The 25,324-nt window shown below is 49.3% G+C and overlaps 1 protein-coding gene across 12 annotated transcripts in view; it reads right to left on the bottom strand.

Annotated features, from left to right (window-relative positions):
• The window catches only part of COBL (cordon-bleu WH2 repeat protein), a 267,995-nt gene that overhangs the window by 61,178 nt on the left and 181,493 nt on the right, over window positions 1-25,324 (bottom strand). For 9 of the 12 annotated variants that reach the window (XM_086697069.1, XM_086697068.1, XM_086697073.1 and 6 more), the window contains 2 exons: window positions 4,729-4,867; window positions 826-999 (listed from right to left, as the gene is read on the bottom strand). In XM_086697069.1, coding sequence (XP_086553195.1) covers window positions 826-999; window positions 4,729-4,867 — 313 coding nt within the window. The remainder of the gene's footprint in view (window positions 1-825; window positions 1,000-4,728; window positions 4,868-25,324) is intronic. The other 3 variants (XM_086697078.1, XM_086697079.1, XM_086697080.1) reach the window with 1 other exon arrangement.

Here is a 25,324-nt window from a genome sequence, read left to right as displayed (position 1 = left end):
ACCGGCCGCTCCCTGGGCGGAAGGCAGGGTGACACGGGGCTATTACGAAAAGGGAACGCGCCCCTTTATGACGAAGTCTCGCTACCGGGCTGGGGCATCCTGAAAGGGGCGAGCACGGGCTTGGTGGGCTGATGACGCCATCGGAACATAGATGGTTGAATCTATAAAAGGACTCCCGCGTCTGGAGGTGGGAGTGCCGTACGCAGTACTTGCTGAAGTCCTAAAGGAATCTCTGGCGACAGGGAAGAAAGCCCGATCTCAGCCAGGGTGTGACACCAGGTAGAAAACAAGGAGACCTTCATTCTGGCTATTACTAGGCGGAGCTCAAGCTGCTTCCCCTTCTGCTGCCTCAGTTTCCCTTTCCACACTAGCACTGCCTGGCCACTGACCATACGATTCAAAGGACCTGGTTTCGAACGTGGCTCTCCTCGGCGCTCACGGCTGGCCGGAGCGAGCTTCACAGCAAAATCACAGGTGTGCTGAGCTGGGCTGCGTGGGCTCCTGCTCTCCCCAGACACTGCGAGGTTGGCTGTCATGCGGGGAACGGTGGCTCCTAGCAGACTGTCTCCCCCCACCCGGTACGATTCTGGCAGAGGTCGGACCCCAGGGTGAGTGGTTAGTGAGTTACACCATTCTTCGCGGGGCCCTGCATAGCGTTCAGAGTGCATTCACTGTGACGTTGGACACACCACATCGAGCATTTGGAAAGAAAAGCCAGAGAACAAAGCCACAAACACCCCGAGGCAAGAATGGAAAGTCTGGAAACACAGCCCTGACACGGGTGACCAGAGCACAGAGTAGGGAAAGGAAACGAGAGGCACGTACGTGTGGGTCTCGGGTCGGGGGCCTCGGAACCAGCACTTTCCCCAGGAAAGCCGAGAGGCTCTGCCACGTCTGTGTCAGGAGGAGGGTAGGGCGGGGGTGGGGGGAGCACTAACTGGGGGGGCCCCCGAGCAGTGCCTCTGGGAGGCTTTTGTGGCACCTGCCGTCGTCCAACACCTACATGGAATCAACGGGGGTTACTTCAGAAGGTTAAGCCGAAAGACTCTGCCCTCCAGCGGGGGACACGTGGCATCATTCCCCCAGGCACCAAACACAGCCTCATGGCACCAATCCAGACACACCCAGCACCAAACCCAGACACACCCGGCATCCGATCCAACCACACTCGGTACCAAAGTCAACCTCACCTCGAGCATCAAATCCAACCACACCTGTCATCAAGTCCAGCTACACCCGGTGCCAAAAGTCAACTTCACCAAATGGAACCGCACCTGCCACCAAAATCCAGCCACGCCCGGGACCAAATTCAAACTCGCAAGGCATCAAATCCAATCTCACTCACGCTTCAGAATTTTACACACGGTGTCCTCGCCTTGGGCCAATCTGGTGATACCTTCTTGTTTGCCGTGTGTTTCTGGCAAGCACGACTCCTCTCCGATGCTGGGCTTGAAATTAATTATTCTTAAAAGCCCCCTCGGCAGGTGCGTTAAGTTAAAAGGAACTCCTTTTATTCAGGTTTGTTTGTATTAGGTTTGCGGAATTATCTTTTAGCTTACTTTTGTTACTTTTATCGATTAATTCTTGCAGATCGAAGAACCACTAATTCAGCTCACGTCTTTAAGCCTGTTTATATCCTCAATCTCTTCCATCGTTTAGGGTAAGAGTCTTCAAACTTTATTTGAAAAGGGTCCCAGGGCACCTGGGTGGCTCAGTCGGTCAAGCATCCGACTTTGACTCCGGTCATGATCTCGTGGTTCGTGGCTTCGAGCCCCGTGTCGGGCTCTGACAGTGTGGAGCCTGCTTGGGATTCTCTCTCTCTCTCTGCACCCCCCTCCCCGCTCATGTTTTCTCTCTCTCTCAAAAAATATATAAATAAACTTAAAAAAAATGAAGAGGGTTGTGACTTGGGCAAAGTGTTCGGGGTGGCGTCGTGCTCCATCTGACCCTGGAACCCTCAGGGCATCCCTCTCTGCTCTTGACACACTGGGCATCCGCCTGCCATTTTATAGGAAAAAGATTTTCTTCTGCTACTAAGATTTTTGAAAGTCAGTGACTTAACAGAGCCATATAAATCACTTGTGTCGTAAGCCATGCTTCCTAGGATTTCTTTTAGAAATGTTTTCTTCAAGCTTTAATGTCTGAAGATCTTTTTTTTAATGTTTGTTTATTTTGAGGGAGAGAGACAGAGTGAGTGAAGAAAGGGGCAGAGAAAGTCAGAGAGAGAGAAAATCCCAAGCTGACTCACACAGTCAGCGCAGAGCCTGATGTGGGGTTTGAACTCACGGACCGTGAGATCCTGACCTGAGCCGAAACCAAGAGTCAGATGCTTAATCGACGGAGCCACTCAGGCACCCCCAAGCTTTAATGTTTAGGATCATCTTGTAATGAATACATTCTGTGTTTCATGACCATCATCAGATTATTAATAAAAAGATTAAGAAATATAATTTCTTCATCAAGAGATATATCCAATCTCTTGATTACAGTTCTTCCAACGTGGAAAAATATGGATGCCCCCATAGCTAGACGTCACTTCTCCCTTCCAAGTGCAAAGAAGCCACGATTGGTCTGGGTGAGAGCTATCTGTTTGGTCCAGGTAAGTAACGTTAAATGAGAGGGCGTCCCCCTAGGGCGACACACGTAGGAGGAAGAGGCTTTGTGCCGAAAGCTTTTCTACTGGAAAGCTTATTTTTGTTTGCCAAGAAATTTGGGTCAGACTCAATTCCAGTAAAATAATACTATTTTAGTGCAAGTTCTAATTTTTTCCCCCTTTTATATCTAGATATCAGAATAGAAAGATGCTTTTGTGTGTGTGTGTGTGTGACTGAACAGGGGCTACTTTAAAGATTTTTACCTGTTAACGTAAAGCCTAGACTTTGGTTCAAAGAGCGGCCTGTGGGCGGCTAGCGTGCTGTGAGTTCATGGGGATTGCTGATGGGGACACAAGTCTCACTGAAAACTGCCACCATGACCTCTACCACCCTCCTGAGCTCCCAAAGCAGCCAAGGTCCCTTTCAGTAGGAAGGGGGCTTCTGGCTTCCTTCTCCACCTTCACAAACCAAAGTTCACGGACGACAGACAGAGACAGAGAGAGACAAGTAGTGCATCACTGCCGTCCTCGCAGGGGAACTGTCCCTACGGTTTTCATTTGGCAAACACCCGCCTCCCTCTCCTGTGACACCCGTGGGCGCTGGCTGCCTGCCCACACCCGGGCCAGGTCCTCCAAGCATCAGGCCTTCAAAGCCGAATTGGGGGGGGGCCCTCCCTTGGGTTGAAACGGGGTGTCTGGCCTGGAGGCTGGCAGGGCTCAACCACAGCCATACCACCACTTAGAGTGGACGCTTCCTAGGGTTGTGACAAGGGACTGTACATCCGAGCTGTCATCCCTTTACAGCAAGAGTGGGTGAGAGCTCGGGAGGGAGAATGGTGGTCTCGTCATAAAAGAGGGAGACACCCCAGATTTATTTCGAGGAGCTACTGATCATGTGCTCTGCGAACAGGACGGTATTTTCCTTTGGTAAAAAGAAAAAACGGACGTGAAATATAGGTTACTGGTCCTTAGGATAACCACGTCTCTGGCTGTGAAAGGCTAATATCAGAAGAGAGGTATTGACCAGGGGGGAAAAAATGCTACAAACAGCCAAGTAGCTTGTATTGGAGTCTGGGACACTGATGATGCAAGCACTTATCCTTGGGGGGGGCTTCTTTTTGGGGGCCACAGCCATTAGGTCAAGGCCAAAACACGAGGGTGCTGAGTGGAGTGAACGGCGCTGGGCATGGCCGTCGGATGGCCTCTGTCGTGAGCTGATCCTCCCGTGATCTCAGGAAACACCTACTCTTCCTTTTCCTCCATAAATGAAATAACAAACACTGAATGGTTTTAAAATTACATTCACCAGGGGCGCCTGGGTGGCTCAGTGGGTTGAGCGTCTGACTTCGGCTCAGGTCAACGATCTCGAGGTTCATGGGTTCAAGCCCTGACAGCTTGGAGCCTGGAGCCGGCTTCGGAATTCTGTGTCTCCATCTCTCTCTGCCCCTCCCGGCTCGCGCTCTGTCTTTCCCTCCCTCTCAAAAACAAACAGACGGTACAAAAATTTTAAATCAAATGAACTATCCACGGCTAATAGAGCTGGAGACCCCGGTCCCTTTTCTCTGTGCCACCTGTAACATGAGTTGGTGGCATTTAATGATCTAATAGGTCTCTCTGCTCACAGATATTATGGTTCCATCCTGTTTCCTTTGGGTTCTCTTTTCCTCAAAAAGGATCACAGTCTCTGCTACAGATATAAAAGGGGAGATCAATTTCAAACAGGGTGGTCAAGAAATTACTACACTGTTGTCAACTGATCTACGAATCTCCTGGGGACCAGAGGCCTTTCGAAACAGCTTCCACGGACGTCATCCCAAGAACTTTACATCCTTCCATCAGGGAGACACGCATCACACACGCACACACACACGCACACATGTGCACACCCCGCTCGCTCTCTCCCGAGCTGCCTCAGCCATCCCCCACCCTCTCCGCCCCCCGCCTTCCACCTGCCTCCACGATGCCCGGAAAACAGGCCTTCGGGATGGACTCACAAGTGTTTATTTCCAGACTTTCTTTCCTCAGCATAAATGTTTCCCCAGTTAATGCCCTCGTGGGCGAGGCGACTGCAGGGGTTAAGGGCAGCGCTAACACTCCACGCAAGACAAGACTCGGAAGCATGCGGACACACTCACCCGTGGCGCTCTTCCTGTTCTCCTCCTGGTCCTGAGTGCGAGGGGGCACCAGGGGGCTTGGCGGCGGGGGCTGCGGCGGAGGGGGCGCGGGCGCCCGCCTCTTCTTCTTCTGCAAGTCAATCTGTGACCCCAGAGATACCTGGGAAGCCCAAAGGAAGGCAACGGTGAGCGTCAGGGCATTTCTGCCCCCTGTGCACCCCACTTGGAGAAGCTGGCCCGTGTGACGCGGGGCTTGAAGGAGGGTTGGCAGATTGCCAGACTCCTTCCTGGGGCCCCTGGGCAGGTGGCGGATGCCCCGGTGTGGGGGTTCGCCATGCTGCCCAGGCGTGGTCCTCAGGTGGCCCAAGGATGCTCAGACATCCCCAAGACCCGCCCTGTCCCCCGAAGCATGGGGAGCTGGGGCTCTGCCCCATGTTACCGAGGGATTTCAGGCCAGTCAGGGGACTTGGGAACCCTCCCTCAGCATAAATATGAGAAAGGGGAACCCTCAGCCCTTAATTAAATGCAAAAGAGAACTATTCCTTCTGGAAACTTTACCGGGGCCACCCTGACTTGTGCCCTTGCAGGGGGAGAGCAGAAGGGGACGGCTCAGGGCTCCCTCTGCCCTGACTTCCACCTGCTCTGCTGCCCCTGCATGTTCCCGAGCCGCCAGGACTAGTAACCGTCCACGGACTGGCCACCCCTGGACCAGCAGTAACAATGAAGTTTGTCAGTGTGCAGCTCCTGGCGCCAGCCTATGGGACATCCAGCTCCCGTCCGTGCAGCGCAGAAACCCGGATCCCACCAAACACTTCTAACATCGCCAAATTCACAGCTCGGGGAGGCTGTCAGTCCCGGGCGGGTCTGATGGTTGGAGGGACGCTCTTCTAGTGTGTGAGACCTTGTCCGCTGACTGCATTTCTTTGTTTGGAAAAGACTACGGAATCTGCTCTCTTCGTCATTACGGAGTTTTTGTGCGTTCATTCTCAGCAGTGAAAATTGGTTGAGACAACCCTGCGTGTGCAAGTGTGGAGTGTATGCAAACGGACGACCCCGTCTCTACCTGTCCCCGCCCGCAGGGGGCTTCTGCTGAGCTGCTTCCAAAGGGTCCCTAGGGTTCAAGGGCTCGCCCTGGGAGGGCTGCCTACCAACCCCACCCCACTGTGGTACCTGCTCTATGCTTGGTGCTTCCTGGCGTATGAACCCGGGTCCCCAGTGCGTGTTCCAGAACTCACGACCACGGAGGGAAATTCATTCCTATTCTGGGTCGGGACTGGTGTTTCCTGGGTGTGTGGGTGTGGGCACGTGTGTGTATAAAAAGTCTCCTTTCAAATTGTTCTCAGTAATATGCAATGTATCGCAACGTAAGATTTTTTTATTTTTTAAAGTTTTTAAGTTGTTATTTATTTTGAGAAAGAGAGAGTGAGAGCAGGGGAGGGGCAGAGAGGGAGAGAGAATCCCAAGCAGGCTCCGCGCTGTCAGCACAGAGTCAGACGCGGGGCTCGAACCCACGAACCGTGAGATCATGACCTGAGCCAAAATGAAGAGTCGGATGCCCAATCGACTGAGCCACCCAGGCGCCCCTCGCAAGGTAAATTTATAGTTAAAAATTACATAAGCAAAGGAAGGGGAAAAAAAATCACTTCATTAAACACTCAGATAAACTACCAACAGTTAGCAGACATTTTTCTAGTCTTCACTTTTTCTTTTAAAAGTCAGAGATTATCCACCCTTCTACTACAATATACCATAACCACCTCCTGTACCTTTATAATTCTCTAATGTATTTTCTGTAGAACATGGAGACGAGGAAAAATCGGGTCATGCCACGAAGCTCAGAGTCTAACCAGCTGCCCCTGGTCCATTGACCCCAGCCCAGCAGAACTCCTTCAAACTCTTCTTTCTTTTGACATTTACTGTGTTTTTATTTTTTATTTTAATTTTTAAAAATGTTTTTTATTTATTTTTGAGAGAGTGAGAGAGAGACAGAGCACGAGTGAGGGAGGGGAGAGAGAGAGAAAGAGAGAGAGAGAGAGAGAGAGAGAGAGAGAGAGAGAGAGAGAATCCCAAGCAGGCTCCACACCATCAGCACTGAGTCTGACACGGGGCTCGAGCTCACAAACTGTGAGATCATGACCTGAGCAGAAGTCGGATGCTCAACTGACTGGGCCACCCAGGTGCCCCTACTCTGTTTTTTAAAATCATAACCTTATTCTGCCATTTCTTGACTTTTTTGTGCTAGATACTGGCTTTCTGCTTCAGAAGATGAGGAGTCAGCTCTTTGAGACACATGTCCAGACCTACATGCATGTTTAATGGCTCTCCCTCGATCTTTCCAGAAATTACAGCACAGGATTAAATCAACATTCTCTAGCTCTATGTATCTAGTTTTAATAGACAGAATCCCATAAAACAGAAATCTTCTTCAAGACGAGGCTTCTCCAGCTGAGACATTTCATGTGTATGTTGATGACATTTTCTTTCTAGATCAGTGATTTGTTTTCTGAGCTTGATGAGTGATTTGTTTTCTAACCTTGTTTCTGGGTTTCCTGGAAATGGCTTTTCCTTTACTTGGCTTTTTTTATCCCTGGTTTCCTGGATCCCATGCCTTTTTAAAAATGGACTTCCTCGCTGTAGTGGGGCATGGCCTCAGTCAGCTTCCGGAGGCAAGATGTGAGTGAGGTTAAAAAAAAAAAATCTAAGGCTGTTCTTATTCTGTTACACTGAACAGCCAGTTATAGATGCCTATGGAGAGGGATCTAGGCTGGAAATAACAGACTCAAAATCCTGAGCTGTTACTCTACTGTCTCCTAGCTTGCAATCCCCAGTTCGCCATGGTGGCTCTGTCTTCTCTCTGTGGTCTTCTCCTTCTGCGAGCTCTAAGAACCTTCTCTCGCCCCTGGAGCCCTGACCTGTACAACAACATGGCCTGGGCTGGAGTCCTTTCCAGCCATGGTCTGGGGCCTCTGTGGGAGCCCTGAACTCTCTAACTTTCCACTTTCCTACCCAGTCATTGACGACAGTGTTGAAAGGCATGGAGCCTTGGTTCTGGTACCTGGATTTCTTCCTTTGGTGTTGACAACAGTTCATTAATGAATCCCGATGGTTCAAATGCTGTGGATTTGCCTACATGCGTTATTTGTGAGTTTACTCTTCTCAATGTCCTTAATTTTTAAAAGACAAGAGGCTTTTTAAAAAATTCCTTTGTTAAAATTCTTCATTCCTTTACTTACACCTTTAGTTAGCCAGCAAGCAGGTGTTGGTTTCTTATCCTGTGACAGGAACTGCAGGCCATTTGAAGACGTGTAACTCTCCTGACCCCACGTTGTTCACAGTCTAATGAAGAAGACATAATTCTCTAACATTTACATGATCTCCTAGGCTGGAAACACCACCGTTCAAAGCTGTAGTTTGGGGCTTACTTGGGTACACGGTTCCTTCTGGGAATTCATGTTGATGAGCTGGGGCCCGCTAAGCTCCCACTGATGTCTGTATAATAATGACAGGTTCCAGAATTCTGCTGAGTGTCGACATCAAGGTGGAGATAATTGGAAGGGAGGGGCAGGGAAGCATTTCTGGCTTACCCAGTCTGGAAAACCAATTCACCTGTTGCAAGAAAGTTCTGGCTCACTGCTTGTTTCAAGCTTTGGGGAAGCATCGAATTCCTGGAGCTTTGCTGACATGGTCCAGCTTCAACACCACGATCCCTCTTCCCAGAGATAAGGGCAGGCCCCTCGACAAACACCTAGTTCCCAGACACAGAGCCACGCCTGATCAATTAATTAAGCTAATGCATTTGAAAAGCATTTGGCAAGCTCTGAGACCACTAATCAAGACAAGCTCTGATGGGCAAACATTTTTTCCTCAGGAGCTTTCAGGAGTTTTAAGGGGTTTAAACAACAGCGTTCTAGTAGATGTACCTACAGAATTCAAGCAAATATTATTTATATTAGCAGCAAAGATTTGGTAAGCATTTACTAGGGTGCCGACTGTATCTCACATGACTGCCTCAAAACAGAGGTCGTTTTCCTTTGTCTGTCTGGTAAAGAAGACACTGAAGTTTACGGAGGAGTAAGTTTTCCATGGCCACACAGCTAATGAGTGGACAGAATTGGCACCTGACCTTGCTCTGGCTCCAAGCATTCCCCAGGAGAAGTAACTCGTGCGATTTTGAATGGAAACGTCATCCCTACGAGTCCACGAACAAGGAAAGCCCATGGGGTTCCCACTGTCCCACACGGCAAAACATCCACACGGCAGGTGGACTGCAAACCAATTTGTGGCACAGTGTTGCTTCAGAGAACTTTTCTTAGACCTGATGCACATCTTCTGCACGTTACCACTCACTCTCTGGAGCTTGTTGCGTGTCCTTCTCTCCCACTTAGAACCAGGGTGCGTGGTGGCCACTCTGGGTGGGTCGGTGCATGGCAGCAAGGAAGCTTTCCCCATAGTGGAGCCTGAATCCTGCAGCTCCTGGTGTTTTTTGAAAGCATCCATCCACCGCGGCTTCTTTGGTCTCATGATCTCACCGTGCCGGTTCCTCGTAAGCAAGACCCGGAGGTCAGAAAGTGTTAAGGGGAGGGGAAGTTCTGATTTAAAGACAATGGGTGCGACTCTCACCATGACACACAGAGCCTCTTGCTGCCACCCTGCTCTGGCACCTTTCTTAGGGCATGGCACTTGGTAGGAATGCAAGAAACAGTGATGAAATGTGCTTCCCACATTCCTTAGATTCCATAGATTCCTTAGATTCCATAGATTTGAGGGTCTATGTTACAAAATAAAACTAGTAGCGTTCAGTACCTTGTAGCCATTTATGTGTTCATCCACTCTTTCCTTCTTCCTTCCTTCCTTCCATCCATCCACCCACCCATCTATCCCTCCATCCACCTATCTATCGATCTACCGATCCATCCATCATCTATCCATCCATCCATCCATCCATCCATCCATCCATCCATCCAGACACATGGGTACTTGATGCAAAGCTCCATGCTAGGCACATACCAGTGAGGGAAGAAACACCAGGTGTATTTCTTCCAGCCACACTGAACTGATGCCTCACTGTGCTTGGCAGTGCTATCCTTAGTCCCTGTTTCCTGCCTTTCCCAGAATGCCCTTCCTTTTCCAATGCTTCTGTCAGTCTTCTGCCCCTGCTGACATCTTCCTCCCTCTTCAGGAAGCCCCTGAAATCCCCTGGGGAGGTATTAATGGCCTGTCTTCTATGCCCCAGAAGCACTCGGCTCTGATGCATGAGCAGTGCCCTGCCTGGAGCACTGTCCTTTTTCCATCCTCTGCCTAGTCCAGCTGGCTGTCCGCATGCCGGCTCCCCCGTGACGCCTAAGCTCTGAAAAGGAAAGGGCATGTCTTATAAGTCTCTGAATTTCCACAATCCCTAGCCTAGTGCTTTTGCACTTTAGGCATCAATGAATGTGTGTTGAATACTAGAAAGGCAGGAGTAGATATTCTACATAAATGCGTCACGCTGTGGAACGAGTTATAAATATTCCTTAACAACGAGAGCCCGCAAGTCCAACATAGCCCTGGCCCCATATCTCATTTCTCTTTTATGCAAAATGAAAATACTCTATTGTTTTGACATTGATCCAGATGAAAGTCATATATGCTCACCGAAAACAGTTTGAATAATAGAGGGGCATATCAAGGGCTAAGTGAAAATCCTGAATTCTGCCCACAGGAGAGAACTTGTATCGTAGCTGACATACGTCTCCTCAGGCTCTTTTGCTGTATCTAGGCACTGAATCTCTACAAAAATAAGAGCACACTCTCGTAATAACAGCTGCTTTTGTCATCGACGGTGCTGTCCACGGCTGGGCGGAGGTCTCTCTGCCGTCCCAAGGATGGGAAGGGTCCACCCTGCGTGGCCCTCCAGGTTTGGCATTTTGGTTGTTTTCGACCTGTTGCTATCTCAAATCATACTGCGCTGAGCGTCCTCGCCCGTATCTTTTTTCAAACTTTGTCTATTCCCTTATGATACGGTTGATACCGTTCCATAAACTCACTGGCTTACATGCCATATGCTTTGGGAAAGGAACTGAAATCAGAATCTGGGAAGATATATCCGCCCTTCCGTGTTCACAACTGAGCTATTCATGGTAGCCAAGAGGTGGGAACAAACGTCCACGGACAGACGAACAGGTAAATCGAACATGGAGTATTCATACGAGGGGATAGGGCTCTGCCTTAAAAAGAAATATGCAAAGTGCAACAAGTGAATTATAGAGACAGTCCTGCACGATTCCCTTCACGGGAGGCATCTGAAGCAGAGAAATTCTTCGAACCCAAGAGCAGGATGGTGGTCGCCAGAAGCCAGAGGGAGGGGCATTGGGCTGGACGACTCAATGGGCCTGAAGTCTCAATCAAGCCGGACAAGAAGCCGTAGCACACAGCGCCCACAGCAATAGAACGTCATGTGCACTTAAACATTTAGGAGTGCAGATCTCACGGGAAGAGCTCTGACACAATAAAATACAATCAAAAAGAGAAATGCGATGGGCTCTGCCCCAGAGACCTTCGCCAAAGCGGTATCTGCTTCAACCCTCACCAACTGCTCCTTCTTCCCATTCAGCAAGTGTGGATACTGTTGTGCTGGTTTTTTTTTTTTTTTTTTAATTTTATTTATTCATCCTGAGAGAAAGAGAGTGTGTGAGCAGGGGAGAGGCAGAGAGAGGATCCCAAGCAGGCTCCACGCTGTCAGCACAGAGCCCGACGTGGGGCTCGAACTCATGAACTGGGAGATCACGACCTGAGCTGAAATCAAGAGTCAGTCGTTTAACCGACTGAGCCACCCAGGCGCCCCTAGGAGTCCTGGTTTTTAATGACTGTTGTTTATTTCTGTGCGACAGAGAAAGCGCCGGTCACTCTGTGGTGCTGGTCTTTTCTTAGTGATAGTCCCTGAATGACATACATGCTGTGGACATTTTCCCCAGCTCGTCATGGGGTTCTAATTCCCTGTACTTTACTCTTTCATAATGTAAACATTTATCGGATTCAATCTGTCAGGACTTTTCCCCTTTTGGGGGGTTGAAGGTAGATTCTAACCCTGTGTCGTACTAAGAAATCCTGGGACTCAAGAATTCTATTGCTTTAGGTACTTTCCCAGTTTACTTTTTAAAAAATTTTTACTTTAAATCGACCTCGGCTTCACTTTGCTCCGTGCTCTACATGTCCAAATGATTAAATTCGTGCGCAAAGCAAATGACGTCTGTGTCATCAATCTGCAGGTGTCTGCATCCCCGTATGACACAACCCAGTCATACCCCACCCAGGACTGGCGTTGCGACTCTCTTCCACAGAGAATCTGGCCCGTTGGAAATCGCACTCTCTGGAATCCAGATTCAAACCATGCGGGTCGGGAAGACCCGCTCATGTTTTGGACGGGCTGCGGGAAGACGTCTGGCCTGCCTGTCGCTGAGTTTACCTGATCTCTTCTCCGCTCAGCAGTAAACCCCATGTATCCTGCAGACAGTCAATGTCAAGTCCAAGAATACACAGTGGTTGGTGATGCACTGTTGACATACCTCCCCTTCTGAACTGCAGAATTTCTGGAAAAGGGGGTTCATACCTAAAGGGACACATCTTTCACCACTCAAGGCAGTTATTTCTTTACTGTGTTCTCCTTCTCTAGGGACACCAGGATGCCAACTCCTCAGTATGACAAGGTTGCTCTGGATTAAAATTTAAACCTACCCTTTAACCTCTTCCTCTTTAATATACTGATTATTACATGTAATTTTCCTTCAAGTACACTGGTACTTTTAACACGACCACCACAAAGATTATGAACCAGAACAGCCTAGAAAAGCATATCAACTTTGTTTGATTCACTTTGTTTGAGCCCTTAGTGCCGGAAACTGTCCTTAGAATGTCTGGGATGCTCACTAAATATTTGCTGAATGAGTGAGTGTTGCTACCAAAGCATCCATGTGATTAAAGCAATACTGTGTGTGTGTGTGTGTGTGTGTGTGTGTGTGTGTGTGTGTGTGTTTGACAGGTGCCCTCATCTGTGGACTCTGTGAGTATCACTATGTGTCAGACACTACGTTCACCACTGAGAATTAGGAGACAAGCAAGATAGATGGGACCTCGGGACTGGTTTATTGGAAGCGTTGTGGGCGATGATCCCATTTCTGGCTGAGGCCCCTGGGCGGATAGAGGGTTGCTCCTGGCCATGGGGCATACCCGTGGAGAAGCGGGTTTATGTGGAAGACAAGGCTGTCAGTTCTGGACACTCCCACAGGGCCTTCTGGTGGACATGAGGGAGAACACGCCAGTGCTCAACTGAAAAAACATTCACGGCAATGGCACTGATGCCATGCCTGGAAGGAACCACCCAAAGAGAATGTCAAGTACATAAAAGGGATCACGGGGCACCTGGGGGCTCAGTTGGTTAAGCGTCTGACTCTTGGTTTCAACTCAGGTCATGATCTCATGATTCATGAGTTCAAGCCCCATATTGGGCTCTGTGCTGACAGCTTGGAGATTGCTTGGGACTCTCTCTTTCTCTTTCTCTCTCTCTCTGCCCTTCTCCCATTAGCTCTCTGTCTCTCTCTCAAAATAAAGAAATAAACATTAAATAAAGAAAAGGAAAGAAAAAGCGATCACGTATAACCCTGAGACAGTCTACCTTTCATGGGGCTGGTATAAAATGGAAGGCTCTGGAAGGCGGAGTTGGAGGAGGAAGTGATCATGATGACGATTAGAGGCCGCAGAGCTCAGGCACCTTGAGAATGGGGGGCATCTCCTGGGTGGCTTAGTCGGTTAAGCCTCCGACTCTTGATTTTGGCTCAGGTCATGATCTTACTGTTCATGAGTTTGAGCCGCCCATCAGGCTACAGTGTGGAGCCTGCTTGGGATTCTCTCTCTCTTTCTCTCTCTCAAAATAAATAAATAAATTTTAAAAAAAGGAAAGAAAACAAGAATGAGGAGCATCCATTGGGAGGACGCATGAAGGGGAGCGTGGGAGCTGTCCCAAGGAGCACGGCGCCCTCACCAGAGCGGTGTGGAGGACCCCGCTGGGTGGGCGGGCGGGCAGCATACGGTGGTCATAGTCGGGGAAGTGACCAGGGACGAATGGGGCAGCATGGGGACGGCGTGGACCGAGGGTGCGTTTGCTCAGGGCCTTCAGGGCTGGTCCACAGTCCACTCCCCGGCATCACTGCATGACTTCAAGGTGATTTCTTCCAGCCTCGCAGGTTTTAATGCCGCCTTTGTGCAGCGACTCCCAGATTTATAGTCACCCTGGACTGCTCCCTGGGCTCCAGAGCCAGACTCCTCACTGCTCGCTGACAAGGGCACGTGGTCGAGGGCATCTCCCCCCATCAAGAACCAAGTCCTGTGCTTTCTCCCCAGACCTGCCCCTCCACCAGTCGCCCTCCACGGGTGACTCCACTTGCTTGGTTGGTCAGGGAGAAGCTTCGAGCCTTGGGTAGCCCACCCCCTCCCACGTGGTGCAGATCCTCTCCAACGCCACGGCCACCACTGATCATCTGTCGCCTTGACAATGGCAGTAGCCTCTGGACGGGCCCTGCTGGGGGTACCCGAACCACGTGGTGACAAGGTCGGCCACTGCTCTGCTCAGAGGCCGCGGGCACTTTCCAACTCCAGGTAAAGCGCCTTGGCTACTGTGCCCGATGTCCCAACACACACGGGGGTGCAGACGTCCCTGCAGGGAGGTCCTGTTTTCACTGGGTCCAGGTATAGACTCAGAAGTGGGATCCGTGGGGGGCGCCTGGGTGGCACAGTCGGTTAAGCGTCGGACCTCAGCCAGGTCACGATCTCGCGGTCCGTGAGTTCGAGCCCCGCGTCGGGCTCTGGGCTGATGGCTCAGAGCCTGGAGCCTGTTTCCGATTCTGTGTCTCCCTCTCTCTCTGCCCCTCCCCCGTTCATGCTCTGTCTCTCTCTGTCCCAAAAATAAATAAACGTTGAAAAAAAAATTTTTTAAAAAAAGAAGTGGGATCCGTGGATCATACGGTCGTTCTGTTTCTAATTTTCTAAGGAACCCCCGTGCTGTCTCCCAGGGCGGCTGCACCAGTCTGCAACCCCACCAACAGTGCAAGAGGGTTCTCCCTTCTCCGCGTCCCCGCCAACACCTGTGGTTTCCCGAGTTGTTGATTTTAGCCACTCTGACAGGTGGTGAGGTGGCATCTCATTGTGGTTTTGATTTGTCTTTCCCTGATGATGAGTGTTTCGAGCATCTTTTCATGTGCCTGTGGCTATGTGGATGCCATTCGCAAAATGTGATCCAACAGGTTAAATAAAGTACGGTGGGCCTTTGAATAATGTGGGACAAGGCCTCTGACCCCTGTGCTTTTGGAAATCCGCGTGTAACTTTTCAGTCTCCACAATTTAACTACCAATAACCTACTGTTGACAGTGAGGCTCACTGATAACATAAAACAGTCCATAAACATATATTTGGTATGTTATACGTACGATATGCTGTGTTCTTACAGTAAAGTAAGCTAGGAAAAAGAAAATGTTATTAAGAACATCGTAAGGGAGAGAAAATACATTCACAGTCCTGTATCAAAAAAAAAAAAATCCAGAGCCGTTCAAACCTGCATTGTTTAAGGGGCCACTGTATACTAACTAATCTTGAGGATGCTACGGTATGTGAGACAAGGCAGAGAGGGACAGATGTTATATGCTATGGCTTATCTGTGGAATCTAAAAAAGCCAGACTTGTCCAAACAGACAACAAAATGATAGTTACGAGGGGCTGGGGCGGGGGGCAGGGGGACAGAAGAGATGATGTGGGACAAATCTGGAACTAGCAGTAAATAAATCCTGGAGATCTGATGCTCAGTACACGCGTTATAGAGTACATAGGCAGCAATGTTATATATATTATAACCGTCACACCAGTGAAGGGACCAGATGTTTCTTATTCTCAGCACAAAAGAGCAACGATAATCAACGTGACGGGATAGACGCGCTAACCGTCGCTACGATGACAATCGTTACGGTGTATAAACGCATCAGATCAACGCATCGTACACCTTAAATTTACCCAATGTTGTATGTCAAATACATTTCCATTAAAACAATAAAATCCGGAGTCCTGACCATGCCAGCATCCCCTGACCCCATCATCTCAAGAGTCCCCTATTGTACCATGCTCTGCCTCCAGGCCATCCCTATCCGTCCCCAACCTGCTCTCCCCCAAAGCTGCGTTCTGTCCCCGATGTGTCCATGGAGCCCAGTGACCGCCCCTGACAACTGCCTGCCGTCTGCCACCCCTTCTCACTCACTTGCTTTCTCTCACAGCGCTTACTCTGACGTTTCTGTGCACTTGTCTCCTGCTCTAGAATATAGCCTCCTTAAGAAGAGCGGGTTTGTTTCCACTTGTGGCTCCTCCACCCCTGGGACGGTGTGTGGCACAGAGTGGGTGCTTCATAAACACTGGCTGAATGAGCGAATGGAGTGAGTGGATGAGTGAACGAATAAGTTAATGAATGAACGAGTGAACGAGTGGATGAATGAATGAGTGAAGAATGAACAAATGAGTGAGTGAATGTACATGCTGCTGGAGGAATCCAGGGGAGGAAGAAACGCAGGGAAGGGAGGTAAGGATAGCACAGAGGCTGGAGAAGTTCTCTGGGACGAGGGAGGCCATGCTGGGGCCTGCGGCTGGAGGACCAGCCCCACCCCGGATGCCCCAGGCGTTGTCCCCAGTCCTCTGGCAGCCAACAGAATGCAGGAAGCAGGAGGGAGTGAGCGCTGAGGAGGGGAGGAAGCCCAGCCCCGAAACCCTGCCATAGGCAGACAGGCACGTGGGTCCCTGCGGACTGGAACTTGCACCTGCGGCAGCTCGAACCTGTAGGACGAGGTGACCAGGAGCCCAGGGTGTGGACCGCAGGGCTGGCCCTGCTCTGTACTTCTGGGCACGTGCAGAGATCATGCAGGAACGCAGACAGGTGGTGACAACGCTGGCCCCAGAGCGGTGCGCTTGGGCAAGGAAGGCGAGGGACAAGTAAAGGAAGGAGAGAAATCCCAAATGTGGGGCTTTGGGGCAAAGAGCGCGTGAGGGCCCAGGAAATCCCCAGAGCCCGGCCTGGGCTGGTCGCACGGGCTCGTGTCTGTTTTGTTTGCCAGTGCCTGACAGTTGACTTATCTATTTAGCCTTGACATTCTCGAGAATGCTTCTCTTGCAAAGCAGCATCAATCTGCCCTCCAAGGGGTATAGGACACCTGTTCCCACCATCCCTCTCCAGGTGACAGAGACCTCGTGGAAAGAGCTCTAAGGCGTTAACACTAATGCTCGACTTCCCTTCTGGGAATCTGGGGAGGGTTCAAGGCGACGGTGGCATCATATCCTGATGTTGACAGGAAACACGTGGGAGCACGCTGTACCCTGCAGGGTTCCCCAAATCCCACCATGAAGAATACGTCCACCCTGGTCACCAGTGAAATGGAATATGAGATGCAGGGACTCGCGATCTCAGACTTCCCTGCATCGTCTTCATTTCAAAAGTCTTTCTGTCCAGCGGTACAGGCCACCATTTTGTTTTTGGTCACTATACATACAATGATGTTGCTCCCGTGTGAGCAAATGACACACTTCATGGAAACTGTGTCCTGGTGGGTGCCATCCGGGTAAAGGGACGGGACAGGATGGAACTGATGTGCAGCCACTGCACTCCTACTAAATTCCAAACAAAAAAAAGGTTCTTCTAGAAACTTCCAAAGCGGACATCATAGACCCAGACCCAAGGTGCGGGAAAGTTTTACGTTACTGACTCCTGCTAGATAAACATGAGGTCGCCATACTTTTTTGACCCCTGAAATTCCAGGCTCCGTCACATGTTTTAGAATTCTGCTTTATCCTTCGGTTAGAACACTTAGAACAAAATGCCCGAAAACACGAGCTTTCTGGGCCTTTCATTTTTCAGTAGAGGTTTTCGTACGAAATTCTCAGGTTGGATTTCCCTTCACGTTCCCCAGCGTGTCCCGAAGGCCCTTGTCCCACTTCCACAAGTATTTACGGAGGCTTAATTTTTCTGCTGCAGTTGTGCTCGCTCGAAGCATGTGCACAGATGGTCATCTGTAGGTTTGCAATCTTTTCGAGTTTCAAAGGAATGTCAGAAACTCTTTTCTTTTTCAATTTTATTTATTCATTTTGAGAGAGAGAGAGAGAGAGAGAGAGAGAGAGAACGAGCAGGGGAGGGGCAGAGAGAGAGGGAGAGAGAGAATCTCAAGCAAGATTCGCACTGTCAGTGCACAGCCCGACGCAGGGCTCGATCTCATGAACTGAGAGATCATGACCTGAGCTGAAGTCAAGAGTTAGATGCTTAATTGACTGAGCTACCCAGGGGTCCCCAGAAAAACTCCTTGTAAAGTTTCACACCCACATATGTAGGGATAACTGCCACTAACTGGCTGGGGCACACCACGGGCACACGTCCCAGCTCTCCGAATGCTGTGCTCTCGCAGAGCACAAAGGCCCGGGCAGAGGAGCAGGATAGGGGTCCCTCCCACCTATCCCTCACCGAGGTGACAGAAGACATATGGGGCATATGATGTAGGGAGAAGCCCAGAGAATACAGGACATGGGACCAGCAGGGGACCTCCTTCACCAACAGAAATGAGCCAGGACATAACAGCATCCTGCTCTTGGGCGAGTAACCCCCCTACCCCTGATCCAGGAGAATGGACTCCCTGCCAGCAGCCAACAAACAATCCTGTCTCTTTGTCCTCACTGGGGTCCATCCCTCCCTTAGCCAGAACCTCAACTGTGTCTTCGGAGTGAAGGTGAAGAGCCTCCGACCCGATCTGCAATTTCCTGCAGATCCTCCTTCTCCTGACAGTTCTCCTTCCTCCCATGATGCTCTGCTCCTCCTGGGTTCCTCTCTCCTCCTCTCTTTGTCTTTCCTACCCACTCCCCATATTCCTGACTATTCCCTTCATGTGATAATTCTCAAATTGTCCATGTGACTGCACCGTCCTGGGAGCTCCAGGGACAGTCCCCGAGCAGCTCTCCCAAGGGTGTTTCTGGAAGATTCCTCAAATGCCAGTCCCAGATCACAGTGCATGCCCACGGACCCGTCCAACCTGTGCCTTTTTGGATTTTCTTTCACATTGGGTATGTCCTAGGTGTTGCTGACCCTGGCCTCTCGCTCTCTTCCTTTATCATCCTATTCCCAAAGCATTCCGGTTGCTTCTCTGCAAGTCCCTCAAAACCACGTCTCCCTCCCCACTTCACCACCACTGCCCTCGCTCAGGCCCTCACCCTGTCCTGCCCAATGTAAGATCCTCTCATCTGTCTTTCCTCCCGCTCTGCCTTCTCGGAGCCAGTCTGCACAGCGCTATGAGGTCTGGTCATTCATTTATTTACTCACGCTCTTTTTTTATGTTTAAAAAAATGTTTATTTTGAGAGAGAGGGACAGAGAGAGCATGAGCCGAGGACAGGTAGAGAGACAGAGAGAGAGAGATAGAGAGAGAGAAAATCCCAAGCAGGCTCTGCGCTGTCAGCACAGAGCCCCACTCGGGACTCGAATTTGCAAACTGTGAGATCGTGACCTGAGCCAAGACCAAGAGTCAGACGCTCAACCGACTGAGCCACCCGGGAGCCCCATATTTACTCACACTCTTACTAAATACCTACAGCACCAGGTACCATTCTTCACGAAGGGGATAGAGCCTCAAAAAGACAGATTCCTTCCTCCTGCGTGCTGAGCTTATGTCCTGGTGATGGAAGGCAGAAATAAATAACTGGACCATTTTTGGGTAGTGATCCATTTTATTTAAGGTAGAAACACAGTCGGGGGGATGTTTTTGTGGGGTTGGGACAGACAGCTACCTGCGTCATATAAACAACAGGATCAAGAATGGGCTCTCTGAGGCGATGGAGATTTGCCTCGAACAACCAAAAGGAGCCATCCCTGTAAAAGAATGGGGAGAATATTCCAGGTGGAGAGCAAAGAGGTGAGAACCTCTTGGCTTAAGAATGGCTTAAGGCCAGTGTAGTGGAGTCCCGGCATGGTATCTCTGGCCCTGAAAAGAAGCCTGCCTTTTCTTTGGTGTCAGCCAAATAAAATAATAAGTAGGATCAAACACAGAGATGTCTGTGGCAGCCACTCAGCTCCTTCGCGGAGTCCTGGTTTTCCTTCCTGCCTCATCTCACCTATAGGCCTCCTGTGCCTCGGCCTCCGATGAGGCCCCACAAGTACGCCTTTTATCTACGCCATCCTGTCCTGTATCTAGCAAACTCCTATCCACCCTTCAAGACCCACGTGCAATGTCCCATCTCACAAAGAAATAGATATCTGCCTCTTGAGTGCTCCAGGACATTTGTACACACATTGGCTTCACAGTAACATGTCCAAGTCTTCTTCTTAGACTAGGGCCTCCTCAAAACCAGGGGCAAAGCTTCTGTGTCTATTTAGCTCAGTACGTAGTGTAGCACCAGCCAGGACAGGAAGAGCATGTAAGTTTTCACAAACAGCACATTAAACGAGCGTATTTCTGAAGGGGAGACTCTGGAAAGACCCTGTGTACATAACGCGATTTATTTCTATTACCCTCTTCACACTTATCCACGGGGAGAGAGGGCAAAACGGTCTCCGGAAGGTGGAAGAACAGGGCAATGTCCTGTTCTCTTGCACTGGGACCATTCTGAACAGGCCTAGCTGGATTAGCCTGTGTTCTACAGAGATTTTTCAGGTGGGGATCCGTTCCCATTGTCCCCGAATACTCTCTCACACACACAACTGCATCGGCTTGGACACCATGTCAGTAATGATCACAAAAGCATAAAAGCGAAAGAGAAAACAAAATGCCATAGAAATATCAGAAGATACTTCTGAAATAGATTCCACAAATAGTCACTTGGTCTTTCTTTTAAAATTATTTTTTTATTTTTATTTTTTAATGTTTTTATTTATTCTTGAGAGAGAGAGAGAGAGAGAGAGAGAGAGAGAGAGAGAGAAAGATACAGAGCATGAGTGGGGGAGGGACAGAGAGAGAGAGAGAGGGAGACACAGAATCTGAATCAGGCTCCAGGCTCTGAGCTGTCAGCCCGGAGCCTGATGTAGGGCTCGAACCCATGAACTGTGAGATCATGGCCTGAGCCGAAGTTGGATGCTTAACCGACTGAGCCATTCAGGCGCCCCCTTTTTCTTAAATTTTTAATGTTTATTTATTTTTGAGAGAGAGAGGAGCATGAGCAGGGGAGGGGCAGAGAGAGAGGGAGAATCTGAAGCAGGCTCTGTGCTGACAGCTCAGAGCCTGACACAGGGCTCGAACTCACGGGCTGTGAGAGCGTGACCTGAGCTGAAGTCAGATGCTTAACTGACGGAGCCACCCAGGCGCCCCTAGAGTCACCTAATTTTTGAAAAAGGAGCAGAGTAATACAATGGAGAAAATACGGTCTTTTCAAAAAACAGTGCTAGAACAATGGCACATCCACATGTAAAGATACAAATCTAGACACAGACATTACGCCCTTCACAAAAATTAACCCCCATAGACCACAGACCAAAAATATAAAATGCAAAACTAGAGGTCCCCTAGGTTATAGGGGAGAAAATCTAGACACCCTCGGGTTTGGTGATGACTTCTGAGATACGACACCAAAGGCACGATCCATGCAAGAAATCACTGATGAAGTGGACTTCGCTATAACTATAAACATTTCGCTATAGATGAGAAGACAAGCCATAGATTGGGGGAAAATATTTGCAAAAGACACATCTGATAAAGCTGTTTATCCACAATGCACAGAGAACCCATAAAACTCAGCAATTAGAAAACAAACCAATTAAAAACATGGGTCATGGGGCACGTGGGTGGCTCAGTGGGTTAAGCATCTGACTCCTGATTTCAGCTCAGGTCATGATCTTGAGGTTTGTGGGATCGAGCCCCATGTCGGGCTCTTCGCTGACAGTGCAGAGCCTGCTTGGGATTCTCTCTCTCTCTCTTCTCTCTCTCTCTCTCCCTCTTTCTCTCTGCCTCTCCCCTGCTCATGCCTCACTCTCTTTCAAAATAAATAAGTAAACTTTGAGAATAAAATGGGCCAAAGACTTTAGTAGAAACCTCACCAAAGATAATATACAGAGTCAAGTAAGCCTGTGAAAAGATGCTCTCTATGGTATGTCCTCAGGGCAATGCAAATTGAAATAACAATGAGTTACCACTTCACACCTATTAGAATGGCCAAGATCGGGAACACTGACCACACCAAACGCGGCAAGGATTTGAAGCAACAGGAACTCTCCTCCATTGCTGCTGGGAATTCAAGATGGCGCAGCCACTCTTGGAAGACAGTGTGGGGGTTTCTTACGAAACTAAACATACGCTTACCATGTGATCCAGCAAATCACAACTCCTTGATATTGCCCCCAGGGAGCTGAAAAACCTGCGCATGGACGTTTATCGCAGCTTTATTCCTAACTGCCAGAACTTAGAGGCAAGCAAGATGTCCTTCAGTCAGTGAATGGATAAACTGGTGCATCTAGACAGTGGAATATTATTCGGTGCTAAAAAGAAAGGAGCTATGAAGCCGTGAAAAAGGAGCTTAAATGCATATTACTAAATGCAAACGGTCAGTCCCAAAAGGCTACCTGCAGTACGATTCCAACTATGACGTGCTGGAAAAACTAGGTAGAGAGTAAAGGGATCGGTGGTTTCCAGGGGAGGTGACGGGGAGGAGATGTGAACTGGCAGAGGACAGAGGATTTTTAGGGCAGTGAAAATATTCCCTATGATATTGTAATAATGGACATCTGTCATCATACAGTTGTCCAAACTCCTAGAACGTGTAACACGGAGAGTGAAACATAGTTGAAACTATAGACTTTGGGTGATAATGATGTTTCCGTGCGGGTTTATCAGTTACGACAAATATATCACTTCTGGGGGGGGGGGTGCTGCGGATAATGGGGGAGGCTGTGCATGTGTCCGGGAAGCATATTAGGGAACTCATGGTAGCTTGTGTGCAATTTTGCCATGAACCTAAAGTTCCCCTAAAAATTTAAGTGTGTGTGTGTGTGTGTGTGTGTGTGTGTGTGTGTGTGTGTATTTAAATGAGCACTTCCTGGGGGCACCTGGGTGGCTCAGTTGGTTAAGCATCCCACTCTTGATTTCGGCTCAAGTCATGATCTCACGGTCTGTGAGTTCGAGTCCCGCATCGGGCTCTGTGCTGACAGCTCAGAGCCTGGAGCCGGCTTCGGATTCTGTGTCTCCCTCTCTCTCTGCCTCTACCCCACTCGTACTTTGTCTCTCTCTCAAAAATAAATAAAACATGTTAAAAATTAAAAAAATAAGAATTTCCTTTTTAAAGTAATTTTTTAAGTGATCTCTACATTCCACGTGGGGCTTGAACCTACAACCTTGAGATCAAGAGCCGCATGCTCTATTGACTGAGCCAGCCGGGTGCCCCTAAATAAAGCATTTCTATTCCACTTTGTCATTGATGGAATCTGGACTGCTTTCTTGAAATTTCTGTGGATTACTTTTTTTTTGTTTTTTTGGCCCCTGAAGAAAAGTTGGAAGCATGAACTACAGAACATATCTAACATACAGGCCACTAAAATATAAATACAGCTTATTATTAACACATGAAGTTACCTATCAATCTGAAATTACCTCCCAAGGCCATCAAGACAAGCAAGCATCCCCTCCTGTCATGGAACTCCCCATTAGTCCTGAGGGGGTTTCTTGGGGGGTGTAAGTTAACACAGCCACTGTGCTCACGAGATCTTTCACGGGGTTTCCACATGTCACCTCCCCAAGCACCGAGGGCTATGATGCTTCCTTGTGTAGGGGTCACTTTCGGCACTGCCTTGCAGCCCACACCAAGGAGCCCCTGCACGAAAGCCAAGGGCTCCGATAAACACAATGCGCACTGTGCGTATTGCGGGAAGGTCCTGGACAAGTTCCCCATTGGCTTTAGTGGCCCTCACCCAGCTCTGTGTTGGCACATAAAACGTGTGCAAAGGGGTGCCTGGGTGGCTCAGTCAGTTAAGCGTCCCACTTCGGCTCAGGTCATGATCTCACGGCTTGTGGGTTCAAGCCCCACATTGGGCTCTGTGCTGACACCTCAGAGCCTGGAGCCTGTTTCAGATTCTGTGTCTCCCTCTCTCTCTGCCCCTCCCCCGCTCATGCTCTCTCTCTGTCTGAAAAATAAATAAAACATTTTTAAAAAATTAAAAAGAAAAACAAACAAACAAACAAAAAACCCAAAACGTGTGCATCTTCTTGGTGTCAGCAGCTTCGGACGCTCTTAGACACCACCCCTGAGCCTTGTGCTGTTCACAGACTGTGGCCCATAATCGAAACTTAAAACTCCTACAAATGACGGTAAATGTAGTAATATTACTCCTCCTTGACATGGGGGAGACTCCGACCTCTTAACTTTCTCCCGGAGATGATAAAGATCCTTTGGCACGGAGACGCATGTGCTCTTCCTCCTTCCTCAGCGAGACCCAGGGAACAGATGTCACTGCAGGTGACCGCTTATTTGTGGAGTGTCTACGCTTCATCACGGGTGTTGCTCATTTTAGGACAGGGATTCCAGCGAGACTCTTGGGTCTAGTGCAAACCGATACTCAGAACATACGATGGAAACCAAAGGCGCGGCACGTACATCATGAAGACTGAATCAGGCCTCCCGATTCTATCAGCTATTAGAATTATGCAACGGGCAGTGAAAGCTATTATGAATAACCGTCGCTATCGTTTATAGGGTTTCCAGTGAGAAACCATAGGCCCTTCCTTTTCTGACATCCTCCTCCGAGAATTTTCTCTCTCCCCCTCCAAAACGGTCTTTGTTACGGTGGTTCAGCGACCGGAAGATTTTGCCGTCACTCAGCTCCACGGATTAAAGTGACTCCTTCACATCCCGCTCCTTGGCAAACGCAGAAAGCCAAACGGAAACGCACAGGGAACACAAAGAAATAGTGTTCTTCTTTTGTTGTGATTACATCTCCCAAAACAATAGGTTCTGAAAAAACCCCACAAAACCGATTTTCTACGGTTGAAGGAGTCCTTTATGAAGGAATCGGCCCTTTTCAATATTCGTTGAGGTGGTTTCTCTTCCAGGTCGCAAGTGTGTTATTTGCCGTTTTCAGCACTGAGCGCGTCAGTTTACTAGAAAAACGAAACTTGAATGTGACGGAAGGAAGGGTGGCTCCCTTCAGACAACCCAAGATTGTCTGTTTTATGTGCACTGCCTGAAGATAACCAAGAGGCCGTGATGGAGTCGAAGCATTTCCGTATGACCTAAATCCACCCACATGTCCCTGGTTGGCCTCTTTATCGGGAGGCCACACAGGATGGGAAACGCAGAGTTGGCAAATGCGTGCGTCTTCTAGGTTATTCTGCTGATCCTCCCCACACTGCTGAAGAGCTATATTAAGCCGTGGCCGAGAGACCCGAAACCTAGACTCTGGGTCTCCATACAGGAGGCCTCCGTCTTCCCACACACGTCTGCCTTCACCACCACGCAGCCCTCAGGGTCTGATCCGCACGCGCGGCTTTCCGACAGGACGTGCTGCTAAGGGCCAAGCACTGTCCCACATGCAGAACTAATACAAAGCATTTTGAGTTGGGCAATGAACACAAACCTTGTTTTCCAAAACAAAAATCGCACGCCTC

Source organism: Puma concolor, chromosome A2 (genome assembly GCF_028749965.1).
Source record: "Puma concolor isolate L17-30 chromosome A2, mPumCon1.1.hap2, whole genome shotgun sequence".
In the NCBI taxonomy this organism is placed as follows: domain Eukaryota; kingdom Metazoa; phylum Chordata; class Mammalia; order Carnivora; family Felidae; genus Puma; species Puma concolor.
The sequence above is the reverse complement of the archived record's forward strand: the minus strand, read 5'-3'. Positions and strand labels throughout refer to the sequence as shown.